At 41.6% G+C, this 19,161-nt stretch overlaps 1 protein-coding gene across 1 annotated transcript in view; it reads left to right on the top strand.

Annotated features, from left to right (window-relative positions):
* Window positions 1–1,534, top strand: part of TDRD3 (tudor domain containing 3) — a 243,208-nt gene extending 241,674 nt beyond the window's left edge. Inside the window, exons 13-14 of the mRNA XM_088481163.1 lie at window positions 768–892; window positions 1,298–1,534. Of these exons, the coding sequence (XP_088337289.1) occupies window positions 768–884 (117 nt within the window). The 3' untranslated portion in view covers window positions 885–892; window positions 1,298–1,534. The remainder of the gene's footprint in view (window positions 1–767; window positions 893–1,297) is intronic.
* Window positions 1,535–19,161: the final 17,627 nt, after the last annotated feature.

The raw sequence follows: 19,161 nt of genomic DNA, 5'->3' as shown, positions 1-19,161 counted from the left end.
CATATTTAAACTCATTCACACACAGATATACTGTACTAATTTTGCACATTCAATTGATCAGTGTAATCTAGTAGTTTTGTTGCTTACAGTTGTTTTATTTATGCGAATAAGAAGCACATTTTGTGTAAGAAACCTCAGCTGCAGCAAGGCCGAGGTGCCAAGGTCCTGGCACTCCGAAAGGTGCTATTTGCCACGACCTGAGAACAATATACATATGTTTTTATCTAGTGTTCTTTTGTCTTTATATCATCTTGGCAAAGTTACTGTTAAATGATTATTACCATAGTTTAATAGAAATAAATTTAATTTTGAATCTACTCATTTCAACATACTGTATTCCTTTTATGTACTCCACAGAGTAAGTTGTCTTCTATGTGCAGACTATTTTTAGGTCTTCTTTTCCTAGTGTACTTAAGGTGCATACACACACAACGATTTTTTGAACGATTATCGTTAACGATATCGTTCAATCGTTGTAAAAATCGTTCACTTTCTGAGTTAAAACGAACGATTATCGTTCATGCGCGTTCACGTTTGTAGGTCAGTCAGACTGACCAACTCAACGATTTTCATTAAGGGAATATGCAAAAATTGTTTGTAGTTCAAAAAAAAATGATTCATTACACTTTAAAAAATCTGACAGATAATCTGACATAAAATCGTTCATAACAAAATCGTTGTGTGTGTATGCAGCTTTATTGTTAACTTGTTTAATAAATACATCTTCTATTAATTTGTTCTAATAATTTCTAATGTATGATGTATAGGAAGAAGAGGGAGAATATGGAGACTCGCTTGATTTTCGCAGAGGAGGTGATGGCCAGCCAAGAAGATCTACTAGACCAACTCAACAATTTTATCAACCACCCAGAGCACGGAACTGATTGTTAAGGTGACAACAAATATCCTGGCAAGACATTTAACAAATTAAGACAATGACCTTTATACAGTTTTTGTGATTGTCACATTAGGAAAATAGAATTTTCTGGTACCATGCTGGTCATAATTATGTCCGTAGTTTCCCAAATCTGTTACTAAACAGAATTAACGAACTAAGGTTCCTTTTTATTTTAAGTTTGTGGACTATTTTTTCTCAGGACTGTCACTTTTTTGATTGCCTTTTTTCAAATATCGGAACATATATTGTTTTAACTTCAAAGCCATTTGCAATTTCATTATATTGTAGCATAAATACTAATAGATCAATATGTATTGGAAAGCAACGGTTCAATTTTCATTTGCTGCATTTTTTTTTCAGTTACAATTGTGTTGCCTAATGCTTGTTTATTTTTAACAGATCTAAAATTAATTTCTCATGGAAGAATGGAATGCTGCAGCTGTTTTCACGAAGTGGTATATTTTTCTAATGAATTGCCTTGCACTGTGGTATCAATAAACATTTTGTGAACAAGTTTCGGAATGTTGAGCTTTTAAGATGCGAATAGCTAGATTTGTCTACAGTTACTAGTTAAACAGATAACTCTTAAAGGAGAAGCATTTCTGTTGGCATCAATAAAACCACAGTGCACCTCAATTTTGTCTCCTGAAATTCTTAACTGAGTATTCATCAATTCAACTCTGGAACCGAACTTGACAAGTTGGCTCTGTTTAGACAAAAGTATAGTAAATTACCACTGTAGACTACAAGCAACTTTATGTGAACCAAAAGAACATAGAAAATATTATTATTATTATTATTATTATTATTATCCTTTAATTATATGGCACCACAAGGGTTCCGCAGCGCCTTGCAAAGTACATAGACAAATAAGTGAACAAGCAACAAGTGACTTACAGTACAGTACAATACAGGACAAGGACAAGTTTTTTATACAAAGCTGCATTAGCGATCATAACTCTCAAATACTGTAAACAGGTCGTAAGGAACCAGGTGTTAGGTACCCAAGTGAGGAGTAGATGACAGTATAAGTAAGGAGAAGCGCAGGAGGGAAGAGGGCCTTGCTCGTCAGAGCGTGCATTCCAAAGGGGTGGGCAGAGAAACAGGTGTGACACAGATGGGGTAGACAGGGAGGAAGGAGCAGCGGCTAAGGATGAGAGCTGGAAGGCTTTGATGTAGTGTGTCTTGAGAGCCCATTTGAAGATTTGTAGAGAGTCTGATGGGAAGAGGGAGAGAGTTCTAGAGGTAGGGAACAGCATGGGCAAAATCTTGGAGGCAGGAGTGGGAGGAAGTAATCAGTTGGCAGGATAGGCAACGTGCATTTGTTGAGCAAAGAGGGCAGATAGGAGTGTGAAGGGAGTTGAGGTCAGAGATGGCAGACAGAGCATTTGAAGAGGAAGATGAGCCGAGTAGCAGCATTGAAGATTGGATAGGTGGAAGTCAGGTAGGCCAGATAGAAGGAGGTTGCAGTAGACCAATCTGGAGATGACCAGTGAGTAGATAAGGGTTATAGTAGCATCCTGGGTGATAGAGGGTCTGATCTTAGAAATATTTTTTTAGATGGAAACAGCAGGACTGTGAGAGGTTCTGAATGTGTGATTTGAAATAGAGGGAAGAGTCCAGGATAACTCCAAGACAGCGCACTTTGGGGCTAGACGACATAGTTGTGCCGTCAATTGATAGTGAAATGTTAGTGATAGGCTACACTAGCTATAATGGAAAACTCCACTAATAACATGTCCATGCTTCACTTGTTATTAGATGTGCCTTATTGTTCACAATCACCAGTGTAGCCTTAGAGAACCTTCTTTTAACTAAGCAATAGAGCCCTTTCAAAATATAAATTCATGGTTGTGTGAGACTACTAAGCATAACCAGTGAGCTACAAAATGTAAATGTATATTCAAAGAAATTGATGACATAAATGAGTTGTTGCAAGCACATTAAATTTAAACTCCATGGCCAATTTATTAGGTAACCCTTTCCTGTACTTTTGGTCCATGTTGAAAATGTGTCAGCTCCACATTGTTTCAAATCTCCTATTTCATTACATACAAAAGGTTTTAGATGGTGGATTCCAATGGAATATACTGAACTCGTTATCATGTTTGATGAATCAGCTTGAGATAATGTGTACTATGTGACATTTCAAATTCTCGAAGTAGCCATTAGAAGATGGGTAGACTTGTCAAACAGGTATGCTTATGGTTAGGCTGTGTCTCTTTAATGATGCTTAGTGATGCAATAGACCATCATCACCGTCTACAGTTGGCCCAAGGCAGGATGACTTAATTTTGTAAACTCCATATTCTGACCTTACCATCTGCATGCTGCAGCAGAAATTGAAATTCAGCAGACAAAGCAATGTTTTTGAAATCTTAAACTGTCCAGTTTTGGTTAGTAATGTAGTCTTCGTTCCTGTTCTTAACTGACTGGAGTGGAGCCTAGTGTTGTCTGCTGCAGTGATCCTTAAATACCCCTTACACTATCATTATTCCACTTATATCACTATTTCTACTCATCATTCTAGAGTTTGGACTGAATAAAAACAAACTTGTGACCGTGTCTGCATGCTTTTATGCATTGAGTAGCTGCAACATATTTCATTGATTGACTGACTGATTAGTATTGCATTAATGTGTTCCTAATAAAGTGGCCACTTAGTGAATTAACTCTATTTGGAAATGCAGATTTTATTAGTGTGAAAGTGTCTGTAATACCCCTTTCAGACTAGCAGCAAAATCCTGGCTACATGAACCCAAGATTTTGTTTAGTCTGAAAGGGTCCTTAAATAAAAACCCAGGTCGAACAACCTGGCATTTCCACCCAGGTAGTTGGAAGGGTTGAGACCGATATCTACCCGGGTCGCTGCACAGTGTAAATGGGTAACATAAGTAATCCGACCTGGGACTCATTTACAGCATAGGAAGAGCCGACGCTTGGAGATCTCATCTCCAAGCGCCAGCACTGCATCAACGTGGCCAACCCGGGAATAAGCCACCTGTCTGAAAGGGGTCTCAGCCGGGTAGCATCCAGGTTTAAAATCCCAGGTGTGATCCGGCATTTTGATCTGAGAGGGATATACAGTAATTCTGTCCACTGACTAAGATATACAGTATCCCTGTTTTGGAATTTTTTTTTAGTAAATCTGCAAAGAATACTGAACATCTTTGTAGAAAAATTTTCAGGAATGGTAACATTGCTAGGGGTGTTAATGAGCTTTCCTTACCAATAATAATGCCCTCAAACATACATTTGTTGCCCAGAAACCCCCTCTGTATGCACCTGATTCAGAAGCTGACTGCAAAGACATACTGTATACAGCAACAACTCGTGCTCGCTCTACCCATCATTTTAATAAGTTATATGCTACTCAGGATGTGTACATGGCAATAAAGAGCCCATCACTAGCTGCAGTGACCAGTGGACTCCACTCTCCTTGCAATTGTATTATGAATAACAAACTCCTCCCTTAATGTATGACAAACAATTTACATGTATATAGTGGGTATGTCCTCAAACAATCGATGGTTTCTATTGATGGTTGAACCCATCTGCCATCGATGGTACAGCTGTCAGTGGCCATCGTTACAGTATACCATAAAAATTGCTATTTTTATGGTATACAGTTTTCAAAAAAAAAATTTTTTTTATAGAAAATCGTTTTGGATAAGTTTAAAAAAGATGTTCTTGATCTAATTCGGTCATAAAAAAAAAAATATCTGAGCGTGTTTTGGAGAAAAAAAAAGGCTTCTGTTAAGTGGTTAATGGGACATGTGACACGGTAAGGTTTTTTTTGTCTATGGAATATATATATTCAAATGCCTTGACTGACTGACTCATCAACGCCCAGCCCAAACCTCTGGACCTAGAAACATAGAATTCGGGGAGTATATTCTTTCCTTGACGTATATTTTTTGAATTGCAACTCCTAATGGGGTGAAAAGGGCTAAAATGTTTCCTTCCCTGTGCAATGTCCTGCCTGACTGCTTCATCGTGGCTACAGCACAGTTCTTATTCAAACACCAACTGTCATCCCAAGTGCTGCCAAACATCACTGGCATTTGGTGTGGCTTCTCTATTTGATTAGTGAGGGAAGGAAATGTGTTACTGCATGGGTGAGCAGGGGGTAATGTGTGTGGGAGGGATTGTATTTCTACACAGGTGAGGGAGGTGAATGTCTAATGTGTTAAAACAAGGGTGAGGGAGGGAAAGGTGTTAATATAGAGGTGAGGGAATGGAATGTGTTAGTACACAGGTGGGGAAGGTAATTTCTTACTATAGCATTGATGCATTACTATAGAGGTGAAGGATTAATGTATTATTGGAGTGGTGGAATAGAAACAGAAAATATCTAAGGTCTACCCGGGTAAAACCGGGTACATCAGCTAGTGTATATATATGTGTGTATATATATATATCTACAGTGTATATATACACATATATACTAGAGATGTGCAGGCTCTGGTTGGTTCGGATATTCTTGCCAAATTAGAATTTTTTCGGGTCTCAGAAAGAGGCAAAAATTTGTCATTTTTCATAGACAAACATCATCTTTCATGGACTTTTGTTCATAAAAGATAATGTTTTGCTTCTTTATGAGATCCGAAATGTGGCGCAAAAATCCGAACTGATCCAAGCCTGCACATCTCTAATATATATATATATATATATATATATATATATATATATATATATTTAATGTGTGTGTGTGTATCTTATATATAAATATCATTGGTCTGTTTGTTTGTCCATCTACTATCCGGTTATGCATTCCGACCCCCCTGTAACAATTGGGATGAAACCAACGCAAGATGGTCCAGTTGGCCAAGTTTTAGGAGGGGGGTTAGGGTCCCGGTCGGACCTCCTGTTGGTGTAAGCTGGGCAGAACTTTTACCCGGGGAGCCTGTTCTGAGACTTCCACTGGATGGATTTGGATGAAAACTTCTCAGAGTGGTAACATTGGATCTCAGAAGACATACTAGGGGGTTGAGGTCCCAATCGGACCTCCCATTGGTGTATCCTGGGCAGAACTTTGACCCGGGGAGCCTGTTCTGAGCCTTCTATTGGATGGATTTGGATGAAAATTTCACAGAGGGATGGCAATTGTCTGGGGTGCCTAATGGAGAGGTTGTAGTCCTGGTCGGACCTCACGGCGGAGTGCACCAGGCAGAACTTTGACCCAGGAAGTCCGTTCTGGGCTTTCCACTGAATGTGTTTGGATGACATCACATAATAAAACTTGATAACTTAAAAATGTATACCCGGGCAATGCGGGTACTTCAGCTAGTATAGTGTGTGTGTGTGTGTTTTATATATATAAATAAATATATATATATATATATATATATATATATATATATACATATTAGTCCAGTATTAAGGGCATAAAAACCCAAATTAGGGCACTCACCGCAGAAGAAAAAAGCCAAAATATTTATTGTTCAAACATCAAAGTCGTTTCGGCCCGGAGGGTCTTTGTCAAGACAAGTCACACAGGAACATTAATCCAGCTTGATAACAAAGCTTACTGGCTGAAGCTCTTGGACTCTCTTATATAGCACACCAATTAAAATTATGCTTATCAGCCCTACACCACTGACATCCGGGGCTCTGCAATTCTAAAGCACACCAATTAGAACCATCACAAATAACAGAAGCGCACGTTTCAATTATGCTTGTCAGCCCTAAACCACTGACATACGGGCTCTGCAATTCTAATCATATTGTAATGGGACTGATAACAATATATGTAAAAAAGTGCTTCTAAGCTAAAAGTGGCAGAATACTTACTGTGCACGACATGATGTTTAGCAGCAATCTGTGCAAAACGACACTGTGTGTGATGTTCTGGTTTTGTTGTGGGCCTGGGGTGGTGATAGGAGCAGACACAGAAGCAGATTTAAAACAAAACGTGGAACTTCTAATGAGTGGTTTGGCAGACTTGAACAATGGGAGAAAATAAAGTCCAGGGATGGCACTAAGTGCAAATGGGAACTGAGGTGAAGCAATGAGTAAAAGTCTTGTGAGGCTGTAATGATTAGCAGGTTGAAGAGAATTGCAGACTGAAGTGAATTGATCATGTCCAGGAGATTAGCAAGTGGAGGCAGGGTAATAGTTGACACAGGTACTCAGGCAAGAGAGAGGCAATAGGAGGAGGCAGAGGATTCCAGCAGGGTATTATGGAGCAGGTCAGGTAAGCAGACTAAGGCAAAGATCCAACAGGCAGTAAGTCAGCACAGGAACTCTCAGCTGCGGCTGAGAAACACGTTGCACTGGCAAAGAAAGCTCTCAACTCCCTTAAATACCCAGTGCTCCGCTGTGACAGGCCAGAGAGAGCATGTGACCCACCAGGATTGGGCGACTAGATCACATGGCTAGAGGCAAGATGGCGGTGCCCATGCTGGAGCGGACGGAAACACCGCCAGACCAAACAAGCCCAGAGTGACGACATGCCCACACAGGATCACGCACAACCAATGCTCCCTGCCAGGCACCAGCACCACCGCCAGACGCCTGCCGACCACTATCCCGAGAAACCCTGGTCGTGACACTATGCACATCACATGACTCCCGTCAGACATACTGACGCAATATCCTGTTCAAGCCTCTGTCAACAGGAACTGTAACTAAGAGACAAGGGCTTATGTTCCACATACCGGAAACTGCTCATAATAATAACAGGCAGGCACAGAATCTGAGCCAGTAGATCCCAAACCACGATATAGTGAAAGCGTACAAATTGGTGTCGCTACAAAGGAACTCCAAGAGTGACCAAAACATGGAAGCTAATACATAATACAATCATAATATAAACGCGTATAAACACATTAATAGGACTATTCGTAAATACTTCAATATTATTTTTATAGTCGATCCTAGCTAATATCACCCACACCAAAGTGAAGGGCCAGAAACTCAGTTAAAAATTGTGGTATGTTAAGACTATACATGCATACATTATATATGCATATATTTATATATATATATATATATATATATATCTAACAATAAACCAATATTAAAAAACAAAGGAAAAAATTATCATAAAAAGAAATATCAATAAATTTAAGCTATATATATATATATATATATATATATATATGTATGCAAAAAAATACATATATATCACAAAAAAGAGAGAAACAAAAAATGGACAGTACTCCAACTAGAACATGCAATCAAAGGATCCCGATGTTAATCGAAAATTAGTTAAAAAAAAATCTTCAGAGGATTGTTCTCATTTAGACCACCTGGATCAAGAGTGTTACGTCTATAGATCCAGCGTGCTTCCAATTTTTTAAGCATCAATACTCTTATCACCACCTCTCATAATTTTTGCCACATAATTGATCAACATACATCTTAAGGTCGATACTTGGTGTCCAAAGCTCAAAAAATGCTTTGCAGCGGGTTTGTCAGTGTCTCCAGTATTGAGTGCTGCTCTAATCGAAGTGCAATGGTTCGCCATACGGTCTCTTAATTGATCTAGTAGTTATCCTGATATAGTAGAGACCGCATGGACAAGTAAAAAAAATATTACAAATTTCATAGTACAGACCAATTTATGCCTGATGGGGATCTTTTTCCTACTATGTGGGAATGTATTGCACTTAAAGCAACCAGTTTTAGTGCTATTAAGCCAAGAGTGACCCTGTTTTTTAGGTTGCAATGTGGGGTGCATTAACAATTGCCTCAATTTAGGTGCTCTCTTATAGGCATTCACTGGTGGTCAGACCCTCCCCAATTTAAGCACTGGATCAGGCAACCAGGGGCCAATATTTCTTGTATATCTGGCCTGATATATTGGCAGTGTGGTCATAAGTGCTAATATGAATCATGGCCTTCGACACTGGTCAAGCGTTTATCAGGTCCAGTTGACTTAGACTTCCGATATGCTTTAGCAATACATCGATTGATGGTCTTCAGTGAGTACCCTCGACTGAGAAATCTAGTTTTCATATCTTCAATTTGAATCTTAGCACGATCTTCTGAAGAATTAATCCGGAGAACCCTGAGGAACTGCGATATAGGACGACTTTCTTTGAGAGTAGTAGGGTGTTGACTATTAGCCTTCTGTCATGTGTTACAGTCAGTCAGCTTCCTAAACAATGTGGAGCCGATGGTATCACCATCTTTGAACAGAGTAACATCAAGGAAATCCATTGATTGCAAGTCAATACTCTAAGTAAATTTGACTGGTTCATCTAGTGCATTCAAAATATCAATCATATCAGTAAACTCAACATTAGTGCCGGACCATACGATAAAAATGTCATCTATAAATCGTATATATGCAGTCAATTTATCCCTATAATTGCTGAGTATGTACCGCTGCTCTTAATCGGCCATATACAAATTCGCATACGATGGCGCGATATTCAAGACCATTGCTGTGCCATTGATTTGGGAATAATAATCAGAACCATGCAAAAAATATTTTTTTGTCAAAATAAGTTTGATCAAAGACACCAGAAAATCAGTTGGGGGTTGACTACAACTTGCTTGTAACAGACTATCACGAATTACCTTAATCCCCCTGTGTATGCGGGATAATCGTGTATAACGACTGCACGTCGAGAGTCGCCAACCATACATTAGAGGAAACTGGAAAAAAGCTTTTAATTTAATTGAAATCAGAAGTATCTCTAATATAGCTCCCAGTGGCATGCACAAGTGGCTGAAGGAATCGATCGACAAAAATAGCCAATGGCTGTAGCACAGAGCCTGCGGCCGAAATTATTGGACGGCCAGGAGTGTCCTCCAGCCGCTTGTGTATTTTTGGCATTGTATATAGTATCGGTGTTATGGGTCAGTCAACCGTCAAATAGTTAAGTTTTTTCATCGATAGATCCCGTTTGTAAACCCATCATTAGAACAGCATCAATGGTTCTTTTGATAGTCACTGTCGGATTAAATTCCAGTTTAGTATAAGTACTGCTGTCAGAAAGTTGACGCATAATTTCATGGTTGTATTGTACCCAGTTCTGGACTGCCCTGCCTTTATCAGCTGGGCGTGTAACAATAGTGTAATTATTTTTTAGAGATGTTTCTCTGAGCAGATGACATGTAGTATTTTGGTTTACTAGAACATTTCTGCTTCATTTCAAATTCAGTCATCCTACTAAGTCTCTCTTTTTATTTTTTCTTTGTCTTTTGGCAGTACTCCAACTAGTTATAGGTTTTATGTGATATCATATGTGATTTATGTTATGGTTAATGCTGTTTTGTAGCTAATATGACCCATCTAGGAATCAATGTGTTTGATGAAGATTTATTAGCTAGTGCACAAAATGCATTTATTTATTGACTGACGATGATGCTGACAAAATTTATTTTGATCAGGTAGAACTTACTGAACTTCCTGCTGAGTCTCCATCTGACCTTACTATTGATTACTTAAACTTAAAAAAACGAGATAGACCTTTTGCTCCATGGTCGGTTTTTGAGTGAATATCACAGGACTAAAACAAATCCCTAGAGGGTTTAGAGTACACAATGTTACCACACTTGGCAGGATCAATCCAGAATTTTGTGCTAAATGTTGCGGTGTCTTAAATATCTTAAATAAGTGTTCGGCAGACCTGATTCTCTTGGTAATAGATGAAGTAGGGGCAGAGTTAAAGAAAGTCTGGTTAGACATTGACAGATTCAGGGGCTCTTATTTAAAGAAACTTACAGCTGATAAAACAGCCCTGGATTGATAGAATCAAGAGCCAGGTAGAAACTTACCATCAGGAGTTACTACAGTTCAAAAGGAAGAAGTTAGAGACTGTGAACACTGATTACAAAAAAACATAGTGTATATCGATGGTTTGTGGGTGAGTCAGCTGATGGTCATGGCCGTAGACCGTTGAGATCTAGACAGTCTAGAACCCCGGCACACATTGACTTCTCATCTGCACCCTCATCCTCGGGGAAACCTGTGAGATTTCTGATGTGAAACATGATAGGAGTCCTTTATTAGAACAGAGGGCCTGATTCTGAGCCGGACGCTCTTTAAGAGCGCTCGCTCTGAATCAGGGCGTTTTTTTTTGCGGCCTCCTGGCCGCTCGCTAAGCTGTGGGTGACCACCCACAGCTTTTGCGAGTGGCCAGGTGATGGTCGCAACCATCGGGGCTTGCGACGAGACCCTTGTGATATCGTCCATCGCAAGCCCCAGAGAGCTTCCTGCTCTAACAGAGCAGGAAGCACTCCACTGACATCACTGGTGATGTCAGTGGTGCCTCCCACAAACGGCAGGCATTCCTTCAGGAATGCCTCCATTTGTGTAGCCACCCCCCGTCCCTGCCTACAAAACGAGGCGAGCTGTCGATCAACATCGACAGCCGCCCCTTTTGTAGTGAGTCCCGGAGCGAGAGAATTTCTCTCGCTCTAGGGCTTGCACATGTGTGCGGTGCGCAGTACCCCACCTTCGACCCGCTTGCGAGTGGGTCTGAATCAAGCCCAGAGGCCATTATAATATCCACTTTTCCAAAGAGGAGGAGGTTCAGGAGCCATCATAGGAGGGGCTGGAGTAGGAAGGAGAAGAGGCAGGAGACCGAAGCATCAAATTTAGTATTCAATTTATCCTATAAAATCAATGAGGTAGAATGATCTAGACTCTCTCTATCATTTATTCCCATTGCCACTGATGATTCCTTCGATTGGTAAGTAGATAATTATCGATTTTGTCGGAAATGATCATTACGAGAACATTTTGCTGATTCTGTTCCTGCCATTGATGGTGCTGATAAATGTGTCAGGGCAAGTGTTTTTGAACCCATATCGCATAACAATAGTATCAAGACTTTTAGTAGGATGACCAATGTTCGAAGTGTGCCAGTATACAACGGTATGGTATACCGGCACTTCGAGCACTAAACCATTTTATTTCAACTTCAAAGGACAGCAGAGCTGAGGGCAGAGCAGTGGCTTCAACGCTGGGCTGGAGAGCTACATACCTCCGCCCGCTATACTGACACTGCTCATAGGCTGTCAGAGTGTCAGTGTAGTAAAGCCCCAGCCCCTAAAGCCAGCTGCTCATGCCACAGCTACCTGCATGCATCCTGAAAGTGATGGCGGGCTGTGCTTTACTGTCTCCGCGAGTGTGTACTGCCGCACGCGGGGTGGGGGGCGGGTGCATCCTGACGGCAGAGGTGGCCTGTGCTTTTCTGCCTCCGCGAGTGTGTGTGGCCGCACGCAGGTGGGGGGGTCGAGACTTGGGTGCACAGCCGTGAAGGGGGACAGGAAGTGGTATTTCGGCACTCATGAGGACAGCCACTGGGGGAAGGGAATAGAACCAGGATCGGGAGTAGTGCGCGAGTGGGGGAGGTCGGGACTCAGGAGCACAGCCACAGAGGTGGGGGGTTCGGGACTCGTGAGGAGGACAGCCACAGGAGCAGGACCAAGAGCAGGGGGTCAGGAGCACTGCCGTGAGCGGGGGAGGTCGGGACTCGAGAGCATAGCCACGGAGGTGGGGGGTTCGGGACTCGTGAGGATAGCCGCGGGAGTAGGGCCAGGAGCTGGGGAGGTCAGGACTCAGGAGCACAGCCGCGGGGGGCGGGAGTAGGGCCAGGAGCGGGGGGGAAGGAGTATGGAGAATGTGGAGCTGCAGCCACTACTTGTCACCAGCGTTAGCTTATTAGTGCACAAGGAGGTGCAATGGAGGTCTGATGCACTGGTGAGTAATTATTACTACTCAGAGGACCTGATTTCTGGACTATCCGAAGAGTTAATAATCCAGACAGGTACCATCTGGAAATGTTACTTTCTTTTTACTTTTCACTTTACAAGCTGAACTCCCCTCATACCCACCTCTGCCTTACCTGCCCCTAATCATCACCCACCCCCAGTAATCTACTGCCTACTAGCAAGCCTCCTCTCCCATCTCCATGCTTCCATCCAGTCATCTCCCACCCACCTTCTCACTGCCTAATGCCTGCTCTAGTCTCACCTGCCTACCCAACTGCCTCCTTACCTACATCCAGTCCACTCCCTTCTACCCACCCACCTGCCTCCAATCCTCACCCACCTCCAGTCCTTTCCTTCCTACCAGCACTGGTCTGCATCTGTCTCCCTGTCCCCATCCACTCCTCTCCCACCTCCTCACCTGCCTTTAGTCCTCTACTGCCTATTCGCCCACCTTTTCACCTGCCCCAGTCCACTCCCTTATACCCACTCCTCTCCACACCTGCATCTAGTCCTTGCCCACCTCCAGTCCTCTCCCAGCTACTAGCATGCTTCAACATTTGTCTCCCTGTCCCCATCCACTCCTCCCCACCTACTCACCTGCCTATATTCCTCTCCTGCCTACTCGCTCACCTTTTCACCTGCCCCTAATCCACTCCCTTGTACCCACTCTTCTCCACACCTGCATCTAGTCTTTACTCACCTCCAGTCCTCAGCTGTCTACCAGTATGCCTTTGCATTTGTCTCCCTGTCCCCATCCACTCCTCTCCCACCTACCCTCCTGCCTCCACACCTGCCTTTAGTCCTCTCCTGCCTACTCGCCTGCCTTTTCACCTACATCCAGTCCACTCCCTTCTACCCACTCGTCTTTTCACCTGCATCTAGTCCTTGCCACCTTCAGTCCTCTCCCAGCTACTAGCATGCATCCTTGCCTATCTCAGACTCTTCACCCACCTTCTGTTCTTTCCCACCTATGCACCCGCTTCCCCATCTGCCTTCACCCCATGCCCACCTCTTCACCTGTGGCTGTAATTTTGTCTGGACAAGTGCCCTCTGCAGCTGGTGCTGGTACAATGCATTCTGGGCATTGCATTAAGGGTACTACTAATGTGGGCATTCTATAAAGGAGTACTAGTATTGTGGGCATTGCATAGAGGCACTACTGTGGGCATTGTATAAGGGACAATACTATGGGCATTGCATAAGGGACACTACTATTGTGTGCATTGTATAGGGGGGCGCTACTATGAGCATTGTAAAAGGGGCACTACTACTGAGGGCATTGTATAGGGGTCAATACTACTGTGAGCATTGCATAAGGGTAGCTACTATTGTGTGCATTACATAGGGGGCACTACTACTGTGAGCATTGTATAAGGGGCACTACTATTGTGTAGCATAATGCATGTAACGGGTACTGTGGCAGGGTACACTACACTGGTGAGTGGCCTTCCCCCATTTTTCGACACGCGCATAAGTACAACCTTAGTTTTTCCATACCCCCACTTCAAAATTCCCACTGCGACCATTGAGGATGACTGAATTTGAAATGAAACAGAAATGTTCTAGTAAACCAAAATACTACAACATGTTATCTGCTCAGAGAAAAGCCTTAACATCTCTAAAAAATTATGACACTATTGTTATACACCCCGCTGATAAAGGCAGAGCAGTGGTAGTCCAGGACTGGGTACAATACAACCATGAAATTATTCGTCAACTTTCTGACAGCAGTACTTATACTAAACTTGAATTTAACACGACAGTGACTATCAAAAGAACCATCAATGCTGTTCTAATGATGGGTTTACAAACAGGATCTATTGATGAAAAAACTTTTAACTATTTGACGGTTGACTCCCATAACACCGATACTATATACAATGCCAAAAATACACAAGTGGCTGGAGGACCCTCCAGGCCATCCGATAATTTCGGCCAGGGGCTCTGTGTTAAGGCCATTGGCTATTTTTGTAGATCGATTCCTTCAGCCACTTGTGCATACCACTGGGAGCTATATTAGAGATACTTCTGAATTCCTCGATTAAAATTAAAAGCTTTGTCCTGTTTCCTCTGATGTATGGTTGGCGACTCTCGACGTGCAGTCATTATACATGATTATCCTACATACACAGGGGATTAAGGTAATTCGTGATGGTCTGTTACAAGCAAGTTGTAGTCAACCCCCAACTGATTTTCTGGTGTCTTTGATCGAATTTATTTTGACAAAAAAAAAATTTTTTTTGTATGGTTCTGATTATTATGCCCAAATCAATGGTACGGCGATGGGCTCAAATATTACGCCATCGTATGCAAATTTGTATATGGACGATTATGAGCAGCAGTACAAACTCAGCAACTATAGGGATAAATTGACTGTATATATGCGATTTATAGATTACATTTTTATCCTATGGTCCGGCACTAATGTTGAGTTTACTGATATGATTGATCTTTTGAATGCACTAGATGAACCAGTCAAATTTACTTACAGTATTAACTTGCAATCAATGGATTTCCTTGATGTTACTCTGTTCAAAGATGGTGATACCATCGGCTTTACATTGTTTAGGAAGCTGACTGACTGTAACACATGACAGAAGGCTAATAGTCAACACCCTACTACTCTCAAAGAAAGTCTTCCTATATCGCAGTTCCTCAGGGTTCTCCAGATTAATTCTTCAGAAGATCGTGCTAAGATACAAATTGAAGATATGAAAACTAGATTTCTCAATCAAGGGTACTCACTGAAGACCATCAATCGATGTATTGCTAAAGCATATCGGAAGTCTAAGTCAACTGGACTTGATAAACACTTGACCAGTGTCGAAGGCCGTATGATTCATGTTAGCACTTATGACCACACTGCCAATATATCAGGCCAGATATACAAGAAATATTGGCCCCTGGTTGCCTCTGATCCAGTGCTTAAATTGGGGAGGGTCCAAGCACCAATGAATACCTATAAGAGCACCTAATTTAAGGTAATTGTTAATGCACCCCACATTACAACCTAAAAACCAGGGTCACTCTTGGCTTAATAGCAGTAAAACTGGTTGCTTTAAGTGCAATGCATGTGTGACGTGCCGGTCCATGCTTGGGGAGAGACGTCTCCACATCCGCATAATGGGAAAAAGATCCCCATCAGACATAAATTGGTCTGTACTATGATATTTGTAATATATTTTTTTACTTGTCCATGCGGTCTCTACTTTATTGGGATGACTACTAGATCTTTTAGAGACCGTATGGCGAACCATCACGCCTCAATTAGAGCAGCACTCAATACCAGAGACACTGACAAACATGTTGTAATGCATTTTTTGAGCTTTGGACACCAATTATCAACCTTAAGATGTATGTTGATCGATTATGTCCCCAAACCGATGAGAGGTGGCGAATTGATGCTTAAAAAATTGGAAGACCGCTGGATCTATAGACTTAACACTCTCATTCCAGGTGGTCTAAACAAGAACAAGATTTTTTTGTAACTAATTTTTGAGTAACATCGGGATCCTTTGATTGCATGTTCTAGCTGGAGTACTGTCCTTTTTTTGTTTCTCTCTTTTTTGTGATATATATATATTTTTTGCATACATTTTTTTTCTATATATAGCTTAAATTTATTAATATTTCTTTATATGATTATTTTTTCCTTTGGTTTTTTATATTGGTCTATTGTTAGATACACAATATATATATATATATATATATATATATATATATATAATGTGTGCATTTATAATGTATGCATGTATAGTCTTAACATACCACCATTTTTAACTGAGTTTCTGGACCTTCACTTTGGTGTTGGTGATATTAGCTAGGATTGACTATAAAAGTAATAATATTGAAGTATTTACTAATAGTGTTATTAATGTGTTTATAAGTGTTTATATTATGATTGTATTATGTATTAGCTTCTGTGTTTTGGTCACTCTTGGAGTTCCTTTGTAGCAACACCAATTTGTACGCTGTCACTATGTCGTGGTTTGGGATCTATTGGCTCCAGTTCTGTGCCTGCTTATTGTTGTTATTATGGGCAGTTTCCGGTATGTGGAACGCAAGCCATTGTCTCTTACAGTTCCTGTTGACAGTGGCTTGAACAGGATATTGCGTCAGTATATCTGACAGGAGTCATGTGATGTGCATAGTGCCATTTTACACAGATTGCTGCTAAACATCGTCATGCACAGTAAGTATTCAACCACTTTTAGCATACGCTTTTTTACATATATTGTTATCAGTCCCATTACAATATGATTATAATTGCAGAGCCCGGATATCAGTGGTTTAGGGCTGATGAGCATAATTGAAACAAGTGTTTCTTATGTATTTGTGATAGTTCTAATTGGTGTGCTTTATAAGGGAGTCCAAGAGCTTCTGCCCAGTATGCTCTTTGTCAAAACAGGTCACACAGGAACATCAATCCAGCTTGATAATAAAGACCCTTCGGGCCAAAACTTCGACTTTGATGATGATTGAACAATAAATATTTTGGCTTTTTTCTTCTGATGGTACGGTGAGTGCCCTCATTTGGGTTTTTATGCCCTTAATACTGGACTATATTATCGGAGCATTTGAATTATGTTCTTTATTGGAGCACCCTGCCCTAGTGTCCTTGTGAGGAAGTGAGTGCGGATCTTCTATTTACATACATACATACACATATATACTGTATATACACACACACAAGGGCTGATTGAAAAGTAATGAGACTGATTTTTTTTTATTCAGAATCAGATGACTCCACTGGATCTGAACATTTTTCTTTTTCAAAGTAGCGTCCTTCACATTCAATACATTTTTGCAGCGTTTCAAAAACAATTCAAAGACGTGCAGTAGACTGTTTTGTGACATCACTTTGTGTTGCTGCTGTGGCAGTTTTCACTTCATCATCTGTTGAGAACTGCTTTCCATGCAGTTGTTTTTTCAGGGTTGGGAATGCCCAGAAATCACAGGACAATAAGTCCAGCTATATGAGGGTGTTCCAGTGCTGTCCTATTAATTTCAGTCAGTTCTGCCAATGCAATAGCAGCAACATGTGGTTGGGCATAGTCTTGGATCAAAAACCACTGTTTCTTCAGCAATTGTGATCTTTTCTTCCTCATGGCTCCACACAAATGGGCTGTCAGGATGTTTTCATAGTAGTCAGTGCCGCCGACAGCCGCGCCGGGCCCAGGTGATGGGGCGTGGCCTAATCGCAAGAGGCGTGGTCACAAACACATTTTTGTAGAGACCCCGGGGAGGTGGGCACTGTGTCCTCAGCCCGGAGCACAGCCAGTGGGGGCATGATCAGTGTGATCACTCCACCATATGCATAGGAGACTACTCCGGCTGTACCTTTAGCAGCTTAGAGCAGTCTCCCAGTGTAGCCCTGCAGACAGCAGCATGTGCTGGGCTGCTTTGACGCAAGAGGCAGGGTGAGTGTTTCCAGACCCTGGCCCCCAACGGGCCCCTTCAGCAAGCCCGGGCCTGAGTAATTACTACCCATTCCCCTCCTCTCGGTGCCCCTGATAGTAATCACCATTAATTGTCTGTCCATGGGGAACCCAGTGCTGTAGGATTATACTGTGAGTAATGGAAAAGAAAACTGACTGATGAAAGTCATGTTGTATGCAGTTCTTTTATGAATGTGTCAGGCATTAGATAATGGTCATCATTAGGTGGTGGTCAGGCATTGCATTAGATGGTACAGGAATGTGGAAACTAGACAGACCATAAAACCTCAAGGCATTGTATTAACTATATACGCCTGCGTTAGGTTTTAGAGGGTCCTTATCAGTTTGTAACCAATCGAGTAGTTGGAAACAGATTTCTACCCATATTTGTAAGTGGTGTCTGAGCCTGATGGCAGACTGGTATAAAAGTTCAGGACAAAGGAGATTCAGTAGCCTTTGACTTTCTCTCGATATGTGAAATTCCATTTCCAAGTTGTTGGAGGGAGCTCCTGAAAATGAAACCATTTATGTCCTAAGTAGATGAGCTGACGAGCAAGTTAAGTGTTTATGATATATTTTCTTTTACTCTGTTTACTCTGTATGTCTTTTTAACTGATATTTGTTTTTGTGGCTTGATTAACATCTTTGTATCAAAAAATCTTATCTTGTTCCACCGAGAACACTGTGCGCATCAAAGAACAACAGAAGCATGACTTTACATCAGTGGCGTAACTAGGGTTTTTAGAGCCCAGGACAAGTTGAAGAAGGCCCCCCAACATATACACACAAAAAAAACTTTGCGCTAAAAATTGGGCGTGGTCATATATTGAAGAGGTGTGGTCACATACCAAATGGGCATGGTCACTGAAAATGGAGTGTGCCAACATGACACGCCACCCATTTCTCTTCACTTTGGGAACATTCTATTGCATTCCATATGCATCTTACCTATATGGTGGTTTCTCACAATATGGGACCTCCGAAGAGATGTATCTTACCTGGGATGATCTCATCTTCAGTCTGTATTCAATGTTCATGTACTGTAGGTCACATCATCTGGAAGATGCCTGTTTGTGTAGGAATATTAACAAAGTCATCATACAACAGTGGTTCAACCAGACTCGTTCCCCCTGTGTAACTTCCTTCCCCATG

Source organism: Taudactylus pleione, unplaced genomic scaffold, assembly GCF_031769625.1.
Source record: "Taudactylus pleione unplaced genomic scaffold, aTauple2 ptg000005l, whole genome shotgun sequence".
NCBI classification, from domain to species: Eukaryota; Metazoa; Chordata; class Amphibia; order Anura; family Myobatrachidae; genus Taudactylus; species Taudactylus pleione.
The sequence above is the reverse complement of the archived record's forward strand: the minus strand, read 5'-3'. Positions and strand labels throughout refer to the sequence as shown.